This window comes from Bombina bombina, chromosome 1 (assembly GCF_027579735.1).
Source record: "Bombina bombina isolate aBomBom1 chromosome 1, aBomBom1.pri, whole genome shotgun sequence".
Classification (NCBI taxonomy): domain Eukaryota; kingdom Metazoa; phylum Chordata; class Amphibia; order Anura; family Bombinatoridae; genus Bombina; species Bombina bombina.
This window is the reverse complement of record NC_069499.1, coordinates 488,868,178-488,892,758: the sequence shown is the minus strand read 5'-3', so window position 1 is coordinate 488,892,758 and position 24,581 is coordinate 488,868,178. Positions and strand designations below refer to the sequence as shown.

Genomic DNA, 24,581 nt, shown 5'->3' with positions numbered 1-24,581 from the left:
AAAACTGAGGATTTTATTGTAAGTATTTTATTTATTTAGAAAAATCTTTCATTTAATTTTTTTAATGGATATGATAAGAGATGTCAAAGGAAATATATGTTATGTTATGCTTAAAAGGTACTTATAAATACAAATATTACTTGTCCTTTTACCTACTCCTATGCGCTGGAACCTACTGTTCTTAACAAGGAAGTCTCTGCGATAGCGTTTTGGTGATCTAACTTGTATCCATCACTCATATGTTTCAATCTCTTCTAATCCCACTGGGATCTCGAAGACACCCTTATCATACACTTGTATTCCTCTACTGCTTAGAGAAAGCATCTTGGGCGTGGGTCTTAAAGTCACTGGTTGCCACCAAACTATCCTCTACTATGTAGGAGGCTCTACGAAATGGAAAAGAAAGCAAGGTGCCATCATTGTAACATAAAAATGTGGGGTCCAATGCCAGACAGTTCTAAAGATATAGGTACAATGTTACAGAATGCTCCACCACTATGGAGATAAGCTTGTCCTCAAATCGTTGCACTTTCTGTCATTACTGAAGGTTTATACAGTGATTTGCTTTTCAGCAGGCTAATCACACTGCTTGTAACCTGGGGGGATTTGCTGTGGTTTTGCTGAAAAACATAGGCTAGGCCTGTACTCTCGGAGGTTGTACCAGAACTTCTCAATTAAAAAAACTTCCTCCTTCGGTTTGTCACAATGTCCTGACTCTCCCACTCACAAAGATGGTCACTCCCTTTACCTGATCTTTAGCTATCAATGCACTATTTTAAACTTCACAAACAACCATTTTCCTCTTTCTGACCACCTAACTTGCAACATCACATACCTCCCTACAACTCTCCCTCCTTCTACTCCTCACACCAAACTTCACAGAAGCATTATGTCATTAGATCAGGAACAGCTTGCTAATTCCCTCAAACCTCTCCTCTCATCCATCTCCTCCTTTTCCTGCCTTGAGCAATCTATCTTCCAATATAATTCCACCCTTACTTCGGTCCTTGACAATCTGGCCCTTCTTACCATAGCTTGGAACTCACTCATCCTCAGCCCTGGCATACTCCTCTGACACAGTACCTACGCAGATGTTCCCGTACTGCTGAGCGGCACTAGAGAAAATCTTGGAGTTCAGCTGACTTTCTTCACTACAAGTTCATCTTGAACTCCTATTATTCTGTCCTTAATCTTTATATGCAACATTACTTCTCTACTCTTATCTCTACTCTTTCTTCAAACCCTAAAGTCTGTTCTCCACTTTCAATACTCTTCTCCACCCACCCCCACCTCCTAATACAACTTCTCTCTCAGCTCAAAATTTTGCCAGCCACTTCAATAACAAAATCCACTCCATCAGAAGCGAAATCAGCTCTCAACATACTTCCATTCTCCCACCTGCCTCAAACGCTCACAATCAACCACAACCAAAATAGCCATAAATTCAGCTCTTTCTCCCCTGTTACTGAGGAAGAAGTTTCTGCATTTATTCTTTGCTCTCACCTCACTACCTGTCCCCTTGACCCTATGCCCTCACAGCTACTCCCCTCCCTCTCTTCTACCTTTACCCCTATACTCACACACATTTCCAACCTCTCCCTCAGCACCGGTATATTTCCCTCATCTCTAAAACATGCACTGGTCACACCTATCCTCAAAAAACCTTCTCTAGAATAAACCTCCCCATCCAACTACCGCCCTAATTCCCTACTCCATCTTGCCTCAAAGCTTCTCGAAAAGCTAGTATATGCACGCCTTTCCCATTTACTTTCATTAAAATCCCTCCTTGACCCACTGCAATCTGAATTTTATCCCCATCACTCCACAGAGACGGCAATCGTTGAAGGTTACCAACAACCTATTTACAGCAAAATCCAAAGGCCACTTCTCTCTGTTTATCCTTCTTGATCTGTCCGTAGCCTTTGATACTTTTGACCACCCTCTTTTGCTTCAAACCCTCCAATCCTTCAGCATTTGTGACACAGCCCTCTCGTGGTTCTCTTCCTACCTGTCTAACTGTACCTTTAGTGTAGCCTTCTCTTGGCTTCCTCTGCCCCGTCACTACTTTCTCTCTGTCCTCAGTCCCCTTCTCTTCTCAATCTACACGTCATCATTAGGTTCCCTAATATAGTCCCACGGGTTCCAATATAATTTGTATGCCGACGACATCCAAATCTACTTCTCTGCATCAGACCTATCTCCTTCCTTGCTAACCCGTGTCACTAACTGTCTTTCTCACATCTCTTTCTGGATGTCTTCTCACTACCTTAAGCTAAATCTCTCTCAAACTGAGCTCCTTATTTTCCCCCTTCTTCCAAAATCTCCACCCCCAATCTCTCTATAACTGTCGACAACTCCATCATTACCCCAACCCTGTATGCCCGATGTCTTGTGGTCACATTTGACTCAGATCTTTCTTTCACTCCTCACATTCAATCCTTGGCTAAATCCTTTCACTTCCACCTTAAAAACCTCTCTGAAATTAGACATTTCCTTACACAAGACACAACTAAGATTTAAATCCACTCTCTCATCCTTTCCCGCTTTGACTACTGCAATTCTTTCCTCTCTGGTCTCCCTAGCTGCCGCCTAGCTCCTTTACAATCCATAATGAATGCCTCTGCCAGGCTCTTCATCTGCTGCACCTCTCTGCCAATCCCTTCACTGGCTTCCTCTTGCCTCCAGGATTAAACACAAAAATCTGACTCTGACATACAAGGCCCTCAACTGCACTGCTCACTCCTATATCTCAGACCTGGTCTCCAGATACTCTCCCTCCCATCCCCTTCGCTCTGCTCATGACCTCCTACTCTCCTCCTCTCTTGTTACCTCCTCACATTGCCGTTCACAGGACTTCTCCAGACTGGCTCCCATCTTGTGGAACTCTCTGCCTCGCTCCACAAGTCTCTCACCTAGTTTTGAAAGCTTCAAGTGCTCCCTAAACACTCTACTGTTTAGGGATGCATACAACCTACACTAACCTTTCTTTATACCAGTTCCTCTCCAACAATTGCTATCCCCTTGAACCCCCTTAGCATGTAAGCCTAAGAACCCAGCTGTTTGTAGATCACCTTCTTAAGAGCGGACTACAACAGTGCGACTCTTGACAGGGCCCTCTACCCATTTTATTCCTATAAATGTTTCCTTGTATACCACCTATGTTTATAGCGCTGCAGAATCTGTTGGCGCTCTACAAATTACCAATGATAATAATGATAAAAATGAATGCTGTTCAGACAACATATGGACCTTACTCATGTGTAGGAGAGCTTATATCTGAACTCTCAGTGAAATCAGTATATAAGAATGTAAGGATATCTAAACAGGTCAGCCACTGGATCTTCAATTTAAAAATGTATTTATAAAAACAAATGATACAGGACATCCATAAACAGGCTAGTAAGTTAAGTCTCAAAGTACAGCAGCTCTACAGATGCAGCTGCTAACTTGCATTAAGCGCTTGCAACCAATTTTGAGAGAGACTTTCTCCACATTGGGTTTAAATCCTTTTACCATTTCAGTTTGACTTGGAGCACAGTGCTTTATTACACTTTTTTATATATATAATTGTATGTGTCTTTTATGTATCCTTTTAAAAGTATTTTTATTCTTCATAAGGATTTGTAAAATGCAAATTAAGTTATGTTACTTAATGAACTGCTGGATTTATCAAATATTTATTTCAAATAGATTTCTACAAATTTTTGAGGGTTATTGAGATACAAATTTTGAACTTGTGTGTGTGTGTGTGTGTGTATGTATGCATACACATAATCATTTAGCCTTTACTTAATTTCCAGATACAAGCAATTAACTATTCAAGTTCTTCTGGACAGGTATTTTATTATTTTTATATAACTACAAATGTTTTAATGTTTTATTTAATTTACTTTTACGAGATACTAGGTATATATAGAATGCACATCCGAAAACCCTAGAATAATATGATTACTAATAAAAGAATAACAGACGGGCAGGTTGGCTATTTAGGCATATGGCATTTCAGTTTGTTAAACATTTGAATAAATATTAATGTATTTAGTCTCTATAATATACCCCATTGTGACAGAATGTTACTCAGTAGATATATAAAACAATTATATCAGCAGAGGTAATTTTTCTTTAAGAATATTTTTTTATATCTTTTAAAGCGATGCAACCTGATCTAGAAATAAATATCTCCAAGGGCTGCAGACAGTGTAAAATGTAATTATGTGTTTGCATGAACAAAAGGACATGGAGAACCTGGAATACCTAAGTATGTTTATTGTTTTTGTTAATCTTCCTTTTTTTTTTTATCCTCAGATTAGTTTTGCGAAGACATTACCCTCTTGCCATAAAAATTTCAGAATATCTGAAACTCTCAGACTTTCAAGGAGTCAGTCGGATTTTGGCTCACTGGGCTTGTTACAAGGTATGAAAATTGCATATGTTTATTATATATATATATATATATATATATATATATACATGTCTGGCAATAACTGCAGTATGCATGATTTTACAGGTTCAGCAAAAAGAAAAGTCTGATGAAGAAGTGGCTCAAGCCATTAACCAGAAGCTTGGTGACACTCCAGGAATATCATATTCAGAGATTGCGTCTAAAGCCTGCGACTGTGGGAGAACCGAGTTAGCCATTAAGGTATGTATGTGGGTATGTGTGTTGCTTAACAGCTAAACTTAAAAGCTAAACAGTTCTTTGTTATGTTGCTAATGTTGATACTCTGAAATATTTAGAATTTTATTTCATGTCAGCTTTTAGAGTATGAGCCGAGGTCAGGCGAGCAAGTGCCGTTGCTTTTAAAGATGAAGAGAAGCAAACTTGCCCTGAGCAAAGCCATTGAGAGTGGTGACACTGATCTTGGTATGTTTCATTTTAAGCAGTTTGCTACATACTTTAGTTGTCTGATTTGATAAACTTACTTTTTTGTTGCACTTTTTTTTACTTTTTTACTTTTTTGTTGCATCGTTCTATAATTATAACTTATTGATAATTCCTAAATAGTAAGCTGCAACTTAGAGCTGAGTCCCACTACTAGTGTGCTCTTTCTTCTGTTAAGTGTGATCAGTCCACGGGTCATCATTACTTCTGGGATATCACTCCTCCCCAACAGGAAGTGCAAGAGGATTCACCCAGCAGAGCTGCATATAGCTCCTCCCCTCTACGTCACTCCCAGTCATTCTCTTGCACCCAACGACTAGATAGGATGTGTGAGAGGACTATGGTGATTATACTTAGTTTTATATCTTCAATCAAAAGTTTGTTATTTTAAAATAGCACCGGAGTGTGTTATTACCTCTCTGGCAGAGTTTGAAGAAGAATCTACCAGAGTTTTTGCTATGATTTTAGCCGGAGTAGTTAAGATCATATTGCTGTTTCTCGGCCATCTGAGGAGAGGTAAACTTCAGATCAGGGGACAGCGGGCAGATGAATCTGCATAGAGGTATGTAGCAGCTTTTATTTTCTGACAATGGTATTGATGAGAAAATCCTGCCATACCGATATAATGTCATGTATGTATACTTTACACTTCAGTATTCTGGGGAATGGTACTTCACTAGAATTACACTGTAAGAATTACATAAAGCTGTTTAATAACTAGAAATTATGTTTAACGTTTTTGCTGGAATGTAAAATCGTTTTCATTTACTGAGGTACTGAGTGAATAAATGTTTGGGCACTATTTTTCCACTTGGCAGTTGCTTAAAATCTTTTTTCTGACAGTTTCTGTTCTCTCTCACTGCTGTGTGTGAGGGGGAGGGGCCGTTTTTTGGCGCTTTTGCGGCTTAATGGTAGCGGCAATGGACATAGTACCCTTTGCACGCTTACACCTCAGACCACTGCAACTGTGCATGCTAAGTCAGTGGAATGGGGATTACTCAGACTTATCCCCTTCTCTGAATCTGGATCAAGAGACCAGAAATTCTCTTCTATGGTGGCTTTCTCGGCCACATCTGTCCAGGGGGATGCCATTCAGCAGACCAGACTGGACAATTGTAACAACAGACGCCAGCCTTCTAGGTTGGGGTGCCGTCTGGAATTCTCTGAAGGCTCAGGGACAATGGAGTCAGGAGGAGAGTCTCCTGCCAATAAACATTCTGGAATTGAGAGCAGTTATCAATGCCCTTCTGGCTTGGCCCCAGTTGACAACTCGGGGGTTCATCAGGTTTCAGTCGGACAACATCACGACTGTAGCTTACATCAACCATCAGGGAGGGACAAGAAGCTCCCTAGCTATGATGGAAGTATCAAAGATAATTCGCTGGGCAGAGTCTCACTCTTGCCACCTGTCAGCAATCCACATCCCGGGAGTGGAGAACTGGGAGGCGGATTTCTTAAGTCGTCAGACTTTTCATCCGGGGGAGTGGGAACTCCATCCGGAGGTCTTTGCCCAAATACTTCGACGTTGGGGCAAACCAGAGATAGATCTCATGGCGTCTCGACAGAACGCCAAGCTTCCTCGTTACGGGTCCAGATCCAGGGATCCAGGAGCAGTCCTGATAGATGCCCTGACAGCACCTTGGGACTTCAGGATGGCTTACGTGTTTCCACCCTTCCCGATGCTTCCTCGATTGATTGCCAGAATCAAACAAGAGAGAGCATCAGTGATTCTAATAGCTCCTGCGTGGCCACGCAGGACTTGGTATGCAGACCTGGTGGACATGTCATCCTGTCCACCTTGGTCTCTACCCCTGAAACAAGACCTTCTGTTACAGGGTCCCTTCAAACATCAAAATCTAACTTCTCTGAAGCTGACTGCTTGGAAATTGAACGCTTGATTTTATCAAGACGTGGGTTTTCTGAGTCAGTTATTGATACCTTAATACAGGCTAGGAAGCCTGTTACCAGAAAGATTTACCATAAGATATGGCGTAAATACCTATATTGGTGTGAATCCAAAGGTTACTCTTGGAGTAAGGTTAGGATTCCTAGGATATTGTCTTTTCTACAAGAAGGTTTAGAAAAGGGTTTATCTGCTAGTTCATTAAAGGGACAGATCTCAGCTCTGTCCATTCTGTTACACAAACGTCTGTCAGAAGTTCCTGACGTCCAGGCTTTTTGTCAGGCTTTGGCCAGGATTAAGCCTGTGTTTAAAACTGTTGCTCCACCATGGAGTTTAAACCTTGTTCTTAATGTTTTACAGGGCGTTCCGTTTGAAACCCTTCATTCCATTGATATAAAGTTGTTATCTTGGAAAGTTCTATTTTTAATGGCTATTTCCTCGGCTCGAAGAGTCTCTGAATTATCAGCCTTACATTGTGATTCTCCTTATTTGATTTTTCACTCGGATAAGGTAGTTCTGCGTACTAAACCTGGGTTCTTACCTAAGGTAGTTACTAACAGGAATATCAATCAAGAGATTGTTGTTCCTTCCTTGTGCCCAAATCCTTCTTCAAAGAAGGAACGTCTACTGCACAACCTGGATGTAGTCCGTGCTCTAAAATTTTACTTACAGGCAACTAAGGAATTTCGACAAACGTCTTCTCTGTTTGTCGTTTACTCTGGACAGAGGAGAGGTCAAAAAGCTTCTGCTACCTCTCTTTCTTTTTGGCTTCGTAGCATAATTCGTTTAGCTTATGAGACTGCTGGACAGCAGCCTCCTGAAAGAATTACAGCTCATTCTACTAGAGCTGTGGCTTCCACTTGGGCCTTCAAGAATGAGGCCTCTGTTGAGCAGATTTGCAAGGCTGCAACTTGGTCTTCGCTTCATACTTTTTCCAAATTTTACAAATTTGACACTTTTGCTTCATCGGAGGCTATTTTTGGGAGAAAGGTTCTTCAGGCAGTGGTTCCTTCTGTATAAAGAGCCTGCCTATCCCTCCCGTCATCCGTGTACTTTTGCTTTGGTATTGGTATCCCAGAAGTAATGATGACCCGTGGACTGATCACACTTAACAGAAGAAAACATAATTTATGCTTACCTGATAAATTCCTTTCTTCTGTAGTGTGATCAGTCCACGGCCCGCCCTGTTTTTTAAGGCAGGTAAATATTTTTTAATTTATACTCCAGTCACCACTTCACCCTTGGCTTTTCCTTTCTCGTTGGTCCTTGGTCGAATGACTGGGAGTGACGTAGAGGGGAGGAGCTATATGCAGCTCTGCTGGGTGAATCCTCTTGCACTTCCTGTTGGGGAGGAGTGATATCCCAGAAGTAATGATGACCCGTGGACTGATCACACTACAGAAGAAAGGAATTTATCAGGTAAGCATAAATTATGTTTTTTCAACTCTAGATTGAGAAAAGAAGGCTATTCCTTGTTAAAAATAAATAAATACTAAGTAACTGTGTCCTCCAGTCTGGGAGTAATGTAAAGACTTTATTTGTAGTTGGATAGAAAGAAACATATTTCCACTAGAAGCTTCAAAATTAACCAACTTTGCAGCATATTTTCTTTCATTCAGTGGTGAGAGTTCATGAGCCATCACATGTTGGATTAAAACCCAGTCCTACAGGAGGAGGCAGAACATGCCACGTAACAGAGCTTTAAAATATATATATATATATATATATATATATATATATTTCATGTAATTGGCAAGAGTCCATGAGCTAGTGACGTATGGGGTCATTTCCTCAGGCCTGCCATTTCTATGGCTGATGTTGCAGCTACATCAACTTTTTGGTTGGAAAGTTTAGCGCAACAGGAAACGGATCCTGATTTGTCAACATGCTAATCATTTTATTTGTGAGGCCATTTCTTTCATGTAATTGGCAAGAGTCCATGAGCTAGTGACGTATGGGATATACAATCCTACCAGGAGGGGCAAAGTTTCCCAAACCTCAAAATGCCTATAAACATACCCCTCACCACACCCACAATTCAGTTTTACAAACTTTGCCTCCTATGGAGGTGGTGAAGTAAGTTTGTGCTTAGATTCTACGTTGATAGGCACTTCTCAGCATTTTTAAAGCCCGATTCCTCTCAGAGTACAGTGAATGTCAGAGAAATGTGAAGGTGGTATCACCTGTTGAATGCAATGGTTTTCCTCACGGGGATCTATTTCATAGGTTCTCTGTTATCGGTCGTAGAGATTCATCTCCTACCTTCCTTTTCAGATTGACGATATACTCTCATATTCTATTACCTCTACTGATAACCGTTTTAGTACTGGTTTGGCTATCTGCTCTATGTGGATGGATGTCTTTTGGTAAGTATGTTTTCATTACTTAAGACTAGGGCTGCAACTAACGATTATTTTCATAATCGATTAATCGGCCGATTATTTTTTCGATTAATCGACTAATCGGATAAAAATAGAATCAATAATAGTTTTCTATGTTTTAAATAAAATCCACATAATGAGTGTTACAAATATAAACTTCAGACTAAAACTTTACATTAACACAACTGTTTCTTCAATTTTTATGCAGCAGAGCACAGTTTTATAATCAAACAAAACAAAACCACAAACTGTTTGAAAAGAGGTAGAACTAGAAAGAGTTAGACTATCACTGTTAATAACATTCTGTTATTCACTCTTTCAGAAACTTTGCATTGAAATGCAAAAATCTCAACATGTCCACATGCTTCTGGCTAAGGCTGGTTCTCTGTTTGCAGCTATATTTCCTGCAGCAGAGAAAAGGCTGTTAAGGTGTATAAGTAGGGTTTTGCCAATTTCACCAAAGTGGGATATTTATCTTTGTTAGCTCTTCACCAATGCTAAGTGTTTTCTACCTTGGCAAGGGGCCTCTCAATAAAGTAACCCTTGACTTCATTCTTACATAAAAAATATCTTGAATATCTATATGCAATGGTAAATAACCAGCTCTAAGGTTAGCGGGTTTATATCTATTCCGCTCTAAAAATAACGAATATATACTTATAAAGGTTGAATCTGGTACATATTATCACAATGTATTAAAAATATAAAAAAACAATAAAAAAACAAAATCAAAAGCGCTAAGGACTGTATATCAATAACAGGACAAAGCCTTACACATTTATTTATACAGTACATATAATCAGCAATACCAAGCAATACGCTAATAATTGTGCACATCAATTTAAATAACTCCCATCAATCTAGGGGCAAGGTGTAAACAACAAGCTTGGCACTATATCATGAAAAGCATAGTTCCAAATCACCAGATTTAATATAAACAATCCAAATGATGACTATTATATCTGGGTTGCACATAAGCCAGGGGTAGTTGTAAACCTATACTGTACTTTAAAAGTGAAACGTAGACGTCTGTAGACGTCCTTTAGGTTAAGGACATAACCATAAAACACAATAACATATGCAGGAGTTCATCTAAGTGAAGCAGCTGGTGTTGTGCACAGACTAACTAATTGCAAACCGATTAATCGATTATGAGATTCGTTGACAACTATTTTCATAATCGATTATTATCGATTATGGCGATTAGTTGTTGCAGCTCTACTTAAGACACTCTCAGCTATGGTTTGGCACTTTATGTATTAATATAAAGTTCTAAATATATGTATTGTACTTATATTTGCCATGAGTCAGGTTTATGTATATTTCTCCAACATAGGTGTGTCCGGTCCACGGCGTCATCCTTACTTGTGGGATATTCTCTTCCCCAACAGGAAATGGCAAAGAGCCCAGCAAAGCTGGTCACATGATCCCTCCTAAGCTCCGCCCACCCCAGTCATTCGACCGACGGACAGGAGGAAATATATATAGGAGAAACCATATGATACCGTGGTGACTGTAGTTAGAGAAAATAATTCATCAGACCTGATTAAAAAACCAGGGCGGGCCGTGGACCGGACACACCGTTGGAGAAAGTAATTTATTTGTACAGGCAACATCTCCACGGAGATGGCTTAGAGTTTTTTGGTGTTTAAATGTAGTTTTTATTCTTCAATCAAGAGTTTGTTATTTTAAAATAGTGCTGGTATGTACTATTTACTCTGAAACAGAAAAGAGATGAAGATTTCTGTTTGTAAGAGGAAAATGATTTTAGCAACCGTTACTAAAATCGATGGCTGTTTCCACACAGGACTGTTGAGAGGAATTAACTTCAGTTGGGGGAAACAGTGAGCAGACTTTTGCTGCTTGAGGTATGACACATTTCTAACAAGACTAGGTAATGCTGGAAGCTGTCATTTTCCCTATGGGATCCGGTAAGCCATTTTTATTACATAAGAATAAAGGGCTTCACAAGGGCTTTTAAGACTGGTAGACATTTTCTGGACTAAAACGATTGATATATAAGCTTTTTTTAATACTTCATAGCTTTGAGGAGTTATTTTATTCTTGGGAATTATGTAAAATAACCGGCAGGCACTGTATTGGACACCTTTTTCTCTAGGGGCTTTCCCTAATCACAGGCAGAGCCTCATTTTCGCGCCTCTATTGCGCAGTTGTTTTTGGGAAGCAAGACATGCAGATGCATGTGTGAGGAGCTCAGATACATAGAAAAAGCTTTCTGAAGGCGTCATTTGGTATCGTATTCCCCTTTGGGCTTGGTTGGGTCTCAGCAAAGCAGATACCAGGGACTGTATAGGGGTTAAATATAAAAACGGCTCCGGTTCCGTTATTTTAAGAGTTAAAGCTTTCAAATTTGGTGTGCAATACTTTTAAGGCTTTAAGACACTGTGGTGAAATTTTGGTGAAATTTGAACAATTCCTTCATACTTTTTCACATTTGCAGTAATAAAGTGTGTTCAGTTTAAAATTTAAAGTGACAGTAACGGTTTTATTTCTCCAACATAGGTGTGTCCGGTCCACGGCGTCATCCTTACTTGTGGGATATTCTCTTCCCCAACAGGAAATGGCAAAGAGCCCAGCAAAGCTGGTCACATGATCCCTCCTAGGCTCCGCCTACCCCAGTCATTCTCTTTGCCGTTGTACAGGCAACATCTCCACGGAGATGGCTTAGAGTTTTTTAGTGTTTAACTGTAGTTTTTATTATTCAATCAAGAGTTTGTTATTTTGAAATAGTGCTGGTATGTACTATTTACTCAGAAACAGAAAAGAGATGAAGATTTCTGTTTGTATGAGGAAAATGATTTTAGCAACCGTCACTAAAATCCATGGCTGTTCCACACAGGACTGTTGAGAGCAATTAACTTCAGTTGGGGGAACAGTGAGCAGTCTCTTGCTGCATGAGGTATGACACATTCTAACAAGACGATGTAATGCTGGAAGCTGTCATTTTCCCTCTGGGATCCGGTAAGCCATGTTTATTACGATTGTAAATAAGGGCTTCAAAAAGGGCTTATTAAGACTGTAGACTTTTTTTGGGCTAAATCGATTGATTATTAACACATATTTAGCCTTGAGGAATCATTTTATCTGGGTATTTTGATATAATAATATCGGCAGGCACTTTTTTAGACACCTTATTCTTTAGGGGCTTTCCCAAAGCATAGGCAGAGCCTCATTTTCACGCCGGTGTTGCGCACTTGTTTTTGAGAGGCATGGCATGCAGTCGCATGTGAGAGGAGCTCTGATACTTAGAAAAGACTTTCTGAAGGCGTCATTTGGTATCGTATTCCCCTTGGGGCTTGGTTGGGTCTCAGCAAAGCAGATACCAGGGACTGTAAGGGGTTAAAGTTCAAAACGGCTCCGGTTCCGTTATTTTAAGGGTTAAAGCTTCCAAATTTGGTGTGCAATACTTTTAAGGCTTTAAGACACTGTGGTGAAAATTTGGTGAATTTTGAACAATTCCTTCATGTTTTTTCGCATTTGCAGTAATAAAGTGTGTTCAGTTTAAAATTTAAAGTGACAGTAACGGTTTTATTTTAAAACGTTTTTTTTGTACTTGTTATCAAGTTTATGCCTGTTTAACATGTCTGAACTACCAGATAGACTGTGTTCTGAATGTGGGGAAGCCAGAATTCCTATTCATTTAAATAAATGTGATTTATGTGACAATGACAATGATGCCCAAGATGATTCCTCAAGTGAGGGGAGTAAGCATGGTACTGCATCATTCCCTCCTTCGTCTACACGAGTCTTGCCCACTCAGGAGGCCCCTAGTACATCTAGCGCGCCAATACTCCTTACTATGCAACAATTAACGGCTGTAATGGATAATTCTGTCAAAAACATTTTAGCCAAAATGAACACTTATCAGCGTAAGCGCGACTGCTCTGTTTTAGATACTGAAGAGCATGACGACGCTGATATTAATATTTCTGAAGGGCCCCTAACTCAGTCTGATGGGGCCAGGGAGGTTTTGTCTGAGGGAGAAATTACTGATTCAGGGAACATTTCTCAACAAGCTGAACCTGATGTGATTGCATTTAAATTTAAGTTGGAACATCTCCGCATTCTGCTTAAGGAGGTATTATCCACTCTGGATGATTGTGACAAGTTGGTCATCCCAGAGAAACTATGTAAAATGGACAAGTTCCTAGAGGTGCCGGGGCTCCCAGAAGCTTTTCCTATACCCAAGCGGGTGGCGGACATTGTTAATAAAGAATGGGAAAGGCCCGGTATTCCTTTCGTCCCTCCCCCCATATTTAAAAAATTGTTTCCTATGGTCGACCCCAGAAAGGACTTATGGCAGACAGTCCCCAAGGTCGAGGGAGCGGTTTCCACTTTAAACAAACGCACCACTATACCCATAGAGGATAGTTGTGCTTTCAAAGATCCTATGGATAAAAAATTAGAAGGTTTGCTTAAAAAGATGTTTGTTCAGCAGGGTTACCTTCTACAACCAATTTCATGCATTGTCCCTGTCGCTACAGCCGCATGTTTCTGGTTCGATGAGCTGATAAAGGCGGTCGACAGTGATTCTCCTCCTTATGAGGAGATTATGGACAGAATCAATGCTCTCAAATTGGCTAATTCTTTCACCCTAGACGCCACTTTGCAATTGGCTAGGTTAGCGGCTAAGAATTCTGGGTTTGCTATTGTGGCGCGCAGAGCGCTTTGGTTGAAATCTTGGTCGGCTGATGCGTCTTCCAAGAACAAGTTACTTAACATTCCTTTCAAGGGGAAAACGCTGTTTGGCCCCGACTTGAAAGAGATTATCTCGGATATCACTGGGGGTAAGGGCCACGCCCTTCCTCAGGATCGGCCTTTCAAGGCAAAAAATAAACCTAATTTTCGTCCCTTTCGTAGAAACGGACCAGCCCAAAGTGCTACGTCCTCTAAGCAAGAGGGTAATACTTCTCAAGCCAAGCCAGCTTGGAGACCAATGCAAGGCTGGAACAAGGGAAAGCAGGCCAAGAAACCTGCCACTGCTACCAAGACAGCATGAAATGTTGGCCCCCGATCCGGGACCGGATCTGGTGGGGGGCAGACTCTCTCTCTTCGCTCAGGCTTGGGCAAGAGATGTTCTGGATCCTTGGGCGCTAGAAATAGTCTCCCAAGGTTATCTTCTGGAATTCAAGGGACTTCCCCCAAGGGGGAGGTTCCACAGGTCTCAGTTGTCTTCAGACCACATAAAAAGACAGGCATTCTTACATTGTGTAGAAGACCTGTTAAAAATGGGAGTGATTCATCCCGTTCCATTAAGAGAACAAGGGATGGGGTTCTACTCCAATCTGTTTATAGTTCCCAAAAAAGAGGGAACGTTCAGACCAATCTTAGATCTCAAGATCTTAAACAAGTTTCTCTAGGTTCCATCGTTCAAGATGGAAACCATTCGAACTATTCTTCCTTCCATCCAGGAAGGTCAATTCATGACCACGGTGGATTTAAAGTATGCGTATCTACATATTCCTATCCACAAGGAACATCATCGGTTCCTGAGGTTCGCATTCCTGGACAAACATTACCAGTTTGTGGCGCTTCCTTTCGGATTAGCCACTGCTCCAAGGATTTTCACAAAGGTACTAGGGTCCCTTCTAGCTGTCCTAAGACCAAGGGGCATTGCTGTAGTACCTTACTTGGACGACATTCTGATTCAAGCGTCGTCCCTTCCTCAAGCAAAGGCTCACACGGACATTGTCCTGGCCTTTCTCAGATCTCACGGATGGAAAGTGAACGTGGAAAAGAGTTCTCTATCTCCGTCAACAAGGGTTCCCTTCTTGGGAACAATAATAGACTCCTTAGAAATGAGGATTTTTCTGACAGAGGCCAGAAAAACAAAACTTCTAGACTCTTGTCGGATACTTCATTCCGTTCCTCTTCCTTCCATAGCTCAGTGCATGGAAGTGATCGGGTTGATGGTAGCGGCAATGGACATAGTTCCTTTTGCACGCATTCATCTAAGACCATTACAACTGTGCATGCTCAGTCAGTGGAATGGGGACTATACAGACTTGTCTCCGAAGATACAAGTAAATCAGAGGACCAGAGACTCACTCCGTTGGTGGCTGTCCCTGGACAACCTGTCACGAGGGATGACATTCCGCAGACCAGAGTGGGTCATTGTCACGACCGACGCCAGTCTGATGGGCTGGGGCGCGGTCTGGGGATCCCTGAAAGCTCAGGGTCTTTGGTCTCGGGAAGAATCTCTTCTACCGATAAATATTCTGGAACTGAGAGCGATATTCAATGCTCTCAAGGCTTGGCCTCAGCTAGCGAGGGCCAAGTTCATACGGTTTCAATCAGACAACATGACAACTGTTGCGTACATCAACCATCAGGGGGGAACAAGGAGTTCCCTGGCGATGGAAGAAGTGACCAAAATCATTCTATGGGCGGAGTCTCACTCCTGCCACCTGTCTGCTATCCACATCCCAGGAGTGGAAAATTGGGAAGCGGATTTTCTGAGTCGTCAGACATTGCATCCGGGGGAGTGGGAACTCCATCCGGAAATCTTTGCCCAAGTCACTCAGCTGTGGGGCATTCCAGACATGGATCTGATGGCCTCTCGTCAGAACTTCAAAGTTCCTTGCTACGGGTCCAGATCCAGGGATCCCAAGGCGGCTCTAGTGGATGCACTAGTAGCACCTTGGACCTTCAAACTAGCTTATGTGTTCCCGCCGTTTCCTCTCATCCCCAGGCTGGTAGCCAGGATCAATCAGGAGAGGGCGTCGGTGATCTTGATAGCTCCTGCGTGGCCACGCAGGACTTGGTACGCAGATCTGGTGAATATGTCATCGGCTCCTCCTTGGAAGCTACCTTTGAGACGAGACCTTCTTGTTCAGGGTCCGTTCGAACATCCGAATCTGGTTTCACTCCAGCTGACTGCTTGGAGATTGAACGCTTGATCTTATCGAAGCGAGGATTCTCAGATTCTGTTATCGATACTCTTGTTCAGGCCAGAAAGCCTGTAACTAGAAAGATTTACCACAAAATTTGGAAAAAATATATCTGTTGGTGTGAATCTAAAGGATTCCCTTGGGACAAGGTTAAGATTCCTAGGATTCTATCCTTCCTTCAAGAAGGATTGGAAAAAGGATTATCTGCAAGTTCCCTGAAGGGACAGATTTCTGCCTTGTCTGTGTTACTTCACAAAAAGCTGGCCGCTGTGCCAGATGTTCAAGCCTTTGTTCAGGCTCTGGTTAGAATTAAGCCTGTTTACAAACCTTTGACTCCTCCTTGGAGTCTCAATTTAGTTCTTTCAGTTCTTCAGGGGGTTCCGTTTGAACCCTTGCATTCCGTTGATATTAAGTTATTATCTTGGAAAGTTTTGTTTTTAGTTGCAATTTCTTCTGCTAGAAGAGTTTCAGAATTATCTGCTCTGCAGTGTTCTCCTCCTTATCTGGTGTTCCATGCAGATAAGGTGGTTTTACGTACTAAACCTGGTTTTCTTCCAAAAGTTGTTTCTAACAAAAACATTAACCAGGAGATTATCGTACCTTCTCTGTGTCCGAAACCAGTTTCAAAGAAGGAACGTTTGTTGCACAATTTGGATGTTGTTCGCGCTCTAAAATTCTATTTAGATGCTACAAAGGATTTTAGACAAACATCTTCCTTGTTTGTTGTTTATTCCGGTAAAAGGAGAGGTCAAAAAGCAACTTCTACCTCTCTCTCTTTTTGGATTAAAAGCATCATCAGATTGGCTTACGAGACTGCCGGACGGCAGCCTCCCGAAAGAATCACAGCTCATTCCACTAGGGCTGTGGCTTCCACATGGGCCTTCAAGAACGAGGCTTCTGTTGATCAGATATGTAGGGCAGCGACTTGGTCTTCACTGCACACTTTTACCAAATTTTACAAGTTTGATACTTTTGCTTCTTCTGAGGCTATTTTTGGGAGAAAGGTTTTGCAAGCCGTGGTGCCTTCCATTTAGGTGACCTGATTTGCTCCCTCCCTTCATCCGTGTCCTAAAGCTTTGGTATTGGTTCCCACAAGTAAGGATGACGCCGTGGACCGGACACACCTATGTTGGAGAAAACAGAATTTATGTTTACCTGATAAATTACTTTCTCCAACGGTGTGTCCGGTCCACGGCCCGCCCTGGTTTTTTTAATCAGGTCTGATAATTTATTTTCTTTAACTACAGTCACCACGGTACCATATGGTTTCTCCTATGCAAATATTCCTCCTTAACGTCGGTCGAATGACTGGGGTAGGCGGAGCCTAGGAGGGATCATGTGACCAGCTTTGCTGGGCTCTTTGCCATTTCCTGTTGGGGAAGAGAATATCCCACAAGTAAGGATGACGCCGTGGACCGGACACACCGTTGGAGAAAGTAATTTATCAGGTAAACATAAATTCTGTTTTTAAAACGTTTTTTGTACTTTGTTATCAAGTTTATGCCTGTTTAACATGTCTGAACTATCAGATAGACTGTGTTCTGTATGTGGGGAAGCCAAGGTTCCTTCTCATTTAAATAGATGTGATTTATGTGACACAAAATTTAGAGAAAATGATGCCCAAGATGATTCCTCAAGTGAGGGGAGTAAGCATGGTACTGCATCATCCCCTCCTTCGTCTACGCCAGTCTTGCCCACACAGGAGGCCCCTAGTACATCTAGTGCGCCAATACTCCTTACTATGCAACAATTAACGGCTGTAATGGATAATTCTATCAAAAACATTTTAGCCAAAATGCCCACTTATCAGCGAAAGCGCGACTGCTCTGTTTTAGAAAATACTGAAGAGCATGAGGACGCTGATGATATTGGTTCTGAAGTGCCCCTACACCAGTCTGAAGGGGCCAGGGAGGTTTTGTCTGAGGGAGAAATTTCAGATTCAGGGAAAATTTCTCAACAAGCTGAACCTGATGTGATTACATTCAAATTTAAATTGGAACATCTCCGCGCTCTGCTTAAGGAGGTGTTATCTACTCTGGATGATTGTGAGAATTTGGTCATTCCAGAGAAATTATGTAAGATGGACAAGTTCCTAGAGGTCCCGGGGCCCCCCGAAGCTTTTCCTATACCCAAGCGGGTGGCGGACATTGTAAACAAAGAATGGGAAAGGCCCGGCATACCTTTCGTCCCTCCCCCTATATTTAAGAAATTGTTTCCTATGGTCGACCCCAGAAAGGACTTATGGCAGACAGTCCCCAAGGTCGAGGGGGCGGTTTCTACTCTAAACAAGCGCACCACTATCCCCATAGAAGATAGTTGTGCTTTCAAAGATCCTATGGATAAAAAATTAGAGGGTTTGCTTAAAAAGATGTTTGTTCAGCAAGGTTACCTTCTACAACCAATTTCATGCATTGTTCCTGTCACTACAGCAGCGTGTTTCTGGTTCGATGAACTAGAAAAGGCGCTCAATAAAGATTCTTCTTATGAGGAGATTTTGGACAGAATTCATGCTCTCAAATTGGCTAACTCTTTTACTTTAGACGCCGCTTTGCAATTGGCTAGATTAGCGGCGAAAAATTCTGGGTTTGCTATTGTGGCGCGCAGAGCGCTTTGGCTAAAATCTTGGTCAGCGGATGCGTCTTCCAAGAACAAATTGCTTAACATTCCTTTCAAGGGGAAAACGCTGTTTGGCCCTGACTTGAAAGAGATTATTTCTGATATCACTGGGGGCAAGGGCCACGCCCTTCCTCAGGATAGGTCTTTCAAGGCTAAGAATAAAACAAATTTTCGTCCCTTTCGCAGAAACGGACCAGCCCCAAGTGCTACATCCTCTAAGCAAGAGGGTAATACTTCTCAAGCCAAGCCAGCCTGGAGGCCAATGCAAGGCTGGAACAAAGGTAAGCAGGCCAAGAAACCTGCCACTGCTACCAAGACAGCATGAGATGTTGGCCCCCTATCCAGGACCGGATCTGGTGGGGGGCAGACTCTCTCTCTTCGCTCAGGCTTGGGCAAGAGATGTTCTGGATCCTTGGGCGCTGGAAATAGTCTCCCAAGGTTATCTTCTGGAATTCAAGGGGCTTCCCCCAAGGGGGAGGTTCCACAGGTCTCAATTGTCTTCAGACCACATAAAAAGACAGGCATTCTTACATTGTGTAGAAGACCTGTTAAAAATGGGAGTGATTCATCCTGTTCCATTAGGAGAACAAGGGATGGGGTTCTACTCCAATCTGTTCATAGTTCCCAAAAAAGAGGGAACATTCAGACCAATCTTAGATCTCAAGATCCTAAACAAGTTTCTCAAGGTTCCATCGTTCAAAATGGAAACCATTCGAACAATTCTTCCTTCCATCCAGGAAGGTCAATTCATGACCACGGTGGATTTAAAGGATGCGTATCTACATATTCCTATCCACAAGGAACATCATCGGTTCCTAAGGTTCGCCTTTCTGGACAAGCATTACCAGTTTGTGGCACTTCCATTCGGATTAGCCACTGCTCCAAGAATTTTCACAAAGGTACTGGGGTCCCTTCTAGCGGTGCTACGACCAAGGGGCATTGCAGTAGTACCTTACTTGGACGACATTCTGATTCAAGCGTCGTCCCTTCCACAAGCAAAGGCTCATACGGACATTGTCCTGGCCTTTCTCAGATCTCACGGGTGGAAAGTGAACGTAGAAAAAAGTTCTCTATCTCCGTCAACAAGAGTTCCCTTCTTGGGAACAATAATAGACTCCTTAGAAATGAGGATTTTTCTGACAGAGGCCAGAAAATCAAAACTTCTAAACTCTTGTCAAGTACTTCATTCTGTTCCTCTTCCTTCCATAGCGCAGTGCATGGAAGTAATAGGTTTGATGGTCGCGGCAATGGACATAGTTCCTTTTGCGCGAATTCATCTGAGACCATTACAACTGTGCATGCTCAGTCAGTGGAATGGGGATTATACAGACTTGTCTCCGACGATACAAGTAGATCAGAGGACCAGAGATTCACTCCGTTGGTGGCTGTCCCTGGACAACCTGTCACAGGGGATGAGCTTCCGCAGACCAGAGTGGGTCATTGTCACGACCGACGCCAGTCTGGTGGGCTGGGGCGCGGTCTGGGGACTCCTGAAAGCTCAGGGTCTTTGGTCTCGGGATGAATCTCTTCTCCCGATAAATATTCTGGAACTGAGAGCGATATTCAATGCTCTCAAGGCTTGGCCTCAGCTAGCAAAGGCCAAATTCATACGGTTTCAATCGGACAACATGACGACTGTTGCGTATATCAACCATCAAGGGGGAACAAGGAGTTCCCTGGCGATGGAAGAAGTGACCAAAATCATTCAATGGGCGGAGACTCACTCCTGCCACTTGTCTGCAATCCACATCCCAGGAGTGGAAAATTGGGAAGCGGATTTTCTGAGTCGTCAGACATTTCATCCGGGGGAGTGGGAACTCCATCCGGAAATCTTTGCCCAAATTACTCGGTTGTGGGGCATTCCAGACATGGATCTGATGGCCTCTCGTCAGAACTTCAAGGTTCCTTGCTACGGGTCCAGATCCAGGGATCCCAAGGCGACTCTAGTAGATGCACTAGTAGCACCTTGGACCTTCAACCTAGCTTATGTATTCCCACCGTTTCCTCTCATCCCCAGGCTGGTAGCCAGGATCAATCAGGAGAGGGCATCGGTGATCTTGATAGCTCCTGCGTGGCCACGCAGGACTTGGTATGCAGACCTGGTGAATATGTCATCGGCTCCACCATGGAAGCTACCTTTGAGACGGGACCTTCTTGTTCAAGGTCCGTTCGAACATCCGAATCTGGTCTCACTCCAACTGACTGCTTGGAGATTGAACGCTTGATTTTATCAAAGCGAGGGTTCTCAGATTCTGTCATTGATACTCTTGTTCAGGCCAGAAAGCCTGTAACTAGAAAAATCTACCATAAAATATGGAAAAAATATATCTGTTGGTGTGAATCTAAAGGATTCCCTTGGGACAAGATAAAAATTCCTAAGATTCTATCCTTTCTTCAAGAAGGTTTGGAGAAAGGATTATCTGCAAGTTCTTTGAAGGGACAGATTTCTGCTTTGTCTGTGTTACTTCACAAAAAGCTGGCGGCTGTGCCAGATGTTCAAGCTTTTGTTAAGGCTCTGGTTAGAATCAAGCCTGTTTACAAACCTTTGACTCCTCCTTGGAGTCTCAATTTAGTTCTTTCAGTTCTTCAGGGGGTTCCGTTTGAACCCTTACATTCCGTTGATATTAAGTTATTATCTTGGAAAGTTTTGTTTTTGGTTGCAATTTCTTCTGCTAGAAGAGTTTCAGAGTTATCTGCTCTGCAGTGTTCTCCTCCTTATCTTGTGTTCCATGCAGATAAGGTGGTTTTGCGTACTAAACCTGGTTTTCTTCCGAAAGTTGTTTCTAACAAAAACATTAACCAGGAGATAGTCGTGCCTTCTTTGTGTCCGAATCCAGTTTCAAAGAAGGAACGTTTGTTGCACAATTTGGATGTAGTTCGTGCTCTAAAATTCTATTTAGATGCTACAAAGGATTTTAGACAAACATCTTCCTTGTTTGTTGTTTATTCTGGTAAAAGGAGAGGTCAAAAAGCAACTTCTACCTCTCTCTCTTTTTGGCTTAAAAGCATCATCAGATTGGCTTACGAGACTGCCGGACGGCAGCCTCCTGAAAGAATCACAGCTCATTCCACTAGGGCCGTGGCTTCCACATGGGCCTTCAAGAACGAGGCTTCTGTTGATCAGATATGTAAGGCAGCGACTTGGTCTTCACTGCACACTTTTACTAAATTTTACAAATTCGATACTTTTGCTTCTTCTGAGGCTATTTTTGGGAGAAAGGTTTTGCAAGCCGTGGTGCCTTCCATCTAGGTGACCTGATTTGCTCCCTCCCTTCATCCGTGTCCTAAAGCTTTGGTATTGGTTCCCACAAGTAAGGATGACGCCGTGGACCGGACACACCTATGTTGGAGAAAACAGAATTTATGTTTACCTGATAAATTACTTTCTCCAACGGTGTGTCCGGTCCACGGCCCGCCCTGGTTTTTTAATCAGGTCTGATAATTTATTTTCTTTAACTACAGTCACCACGGTATCATATGATTTCTCCTATGCAAATATTCCTCCTTTACGTCGGTCGAATGACTGGGGACGGCGGAGCCTAGGAGGGATCATGTGACCAGCTTTGCTGGGCTCTTTGCCATTTCCTGTTGGGGAAGAGAATATCCCACAAGTAAGGATGACGCCGTGGACCGGACACACCGTTGGAGAAAGTAATTTATCAGGTAAACATAAATTCTGTTTTCCTTTTGCAGACTGTCAGTTTCATATTTGGGAAAAGCATATTTAGGAAAATATTTTTTCTTACCTGGGGTATAGTCTTTTTTCTATTGACTGTTTTCTCTTTAAATTTCGTGGGGCAAAATTAGTCTTGCGAGGGTGCTAAATGCCGAAGTTTATTGCGTCATTCTTGGCGTGAGAATTTTTTTGCCGCAAAGTTACATCCTATGACGCAAATTCATCATTTCCGGCATCTTAGTTGACGCTGAGTTCCTTGCTCAAGGTTGCGTCGTCAATGACGCGAGTGTGTCACTTCCAGGTGTTGTTAGCGCCAAAAAAATTTCAGTTACGTTGTGCGTCATACTTGGCGCCAAATAATTTCATTATTTAAAACCCAATTCCTATGTGCCACTTGCTTTTTTCTATGTTAGAGGGCTATGCTGTTTGCATTTTTTTCCCCATTCCTGAAACTGCCATATAAGGAAATTGATCATTTTGCTTTATATGTTGTTTTTTCTCTTACATTTGCAAGATGTCTCAATCTGATTCTGTCTCAGAAACCACTGTTGGAACCCTGCTGCCTGATAACTGTTCTATCAAAGCTAAGTGCATTTGTTGTAAATTTGTGGAGATTATATCTCCAGCTGTGGTATGTAATAGTTGTCATGATAAGCTTTTACATGCAGAGAATGTGTCCATCAGTAATAGTACTATGCCTGTTGTTCCTTCAACATCTAATGTACAAGATATACCTGTGAATATAAAAGATTTTATTACTGATGCGATTCAGAAGGCGTTGTCTGCCATCCCGCCTTCTAATAAATATAAAAGGTCTTTTAAAACTTCTCATAAAGTTGATGAAATTTCTAATGACCGACAACATACTGAATTATCCTCATCTGACGAGGATCTATCTGATTCAGAAGATCCTTCCTCTGATATTGACACTGACAAATCTACTTATTTATTTAAAATGGAGTATATTCATTCCTTGTTAAAAGAATTGTTGATTACATTGGATATTGAGGAAACTAGTACTCTTGATATTAAAACTAGTAAACGTTTAAATTCTGTTTATAAACCTCCCGTGGTTACTCCAGAGGTTTTTCCAGTTCCTGATGCTATTTCTGATATGATTTCTAAGGAATGGAATAGGCCTGGTACTTCTTTTATTCCTTCTTCAAGGTTTAAAAAATCGTATCCTTTGCCAGCAGTTAGATTGGAGTTTTGAGAAAAGATCCCCAAAGTTGATGGGGCTTTTTCTACTCTTGCTAAACGTACTACTATTCCTATGGAAGATAGTACTTCTATTAAAGACCCTTTAGATAGGAAACTTGAATCTTATCTAAGGAAAGCTTATTTATATTCTGGTCATTTCCTCAGGCCTGCCATTTCTATGGCTGATGTTGCAGCTGCATCAACTTTTTGGTTGGAAAGTTTAGCGCAACAGGAAACGGATCCTGATTTGTCAACATGCTAATCATTTTATTTGTGAGGCCATTTCTATCATGTAATTGGCAAGAGTCCATGAGCTAGTGACGTATGGGATATACAATCCTACCAGGAGGGGCAAAGTTTCCCAAACCTCAAAATGCCTATAAACATACCCCTTACCACACCCACAATTCAGTTTTACAAACTTTGCCTCCTATGGAGGGGGTGAAGTAAGTTTGTGCTAAGATTCTACGTTGATATGCGCTTCTCAGCATTTTGAAGCCCGATTCCTCTCAGAGTACAGTGAATGTCAGAGGGATGTGAAGGGAGTATCACCTGTTGCATGCAATGGTTTTCCTCACGGGAGATCTATTTCATAGGTTCTCTTTTATCGGTCGTAGAGATTCATCTCCTACCTTCCTTTTCAGATCGACGATATACTCATATTCTATTACCTCTACTAATAACCGTTTCAGTACTGGTTTGGCTATCTGCTATATGTGGATGGGTGTCTTTTGGTAAGTATGTTTTCATTACTTAAGACACTCTCAGCTATGGTTTGGTACTTTATGTATTTATATAAAGTTTTAAATATATGTATTGTACTTATATTTGCCATGATTCAGGTTTTCAGTATATTTCCTTTTGCAGACTGTCATCATATTTCATATTTGGGAAATGCATTTTTTAGGAAAATGTATTTCTCCAACATAGGTGTGTCCGGTCCACGGCGTCATCCTTACTTGTGGGATATTCTCTTCCCCAACAGGAAATGGCAAAGAGCCCAGCAAAGCTG

At 41.9% G+C, this 24,581-nt stretch overlaps 1 protein-coding gene across 1 annotated transcript in view; it reads left to right on the top strand.

Annotated features, from left to right (window-relative positions):
- VPS16 (VPS16 core subunit of CORVET and HOPS complexes) overlaps window positions 1-24,581 on the top strand; it is a 340,863-nt gene that overhangs the window by 208,816 nt on the left and 107,466 nt on the right. The window contains exons 14-17 of the mRNA XM_053698545.1: window positions 3,801-3,836; window positions 4,306-4,414; window positions 4,508-4,642; window positions 4,756-4,864. Coding sequence (XP_053554520.1) covers window positions 3,801-3,836; window positions 4,306-4,414; window positions 4,508-4,642; window positions 4,756-4,864 — 389 coding nt within the window. The remainder of the gene's footprint in view (window positions 1-3,800; window positions 3,837-4,305; window positions 4,415-4,507; window positions 4,643-4,755; window positions 4,865-24,581) is intronic.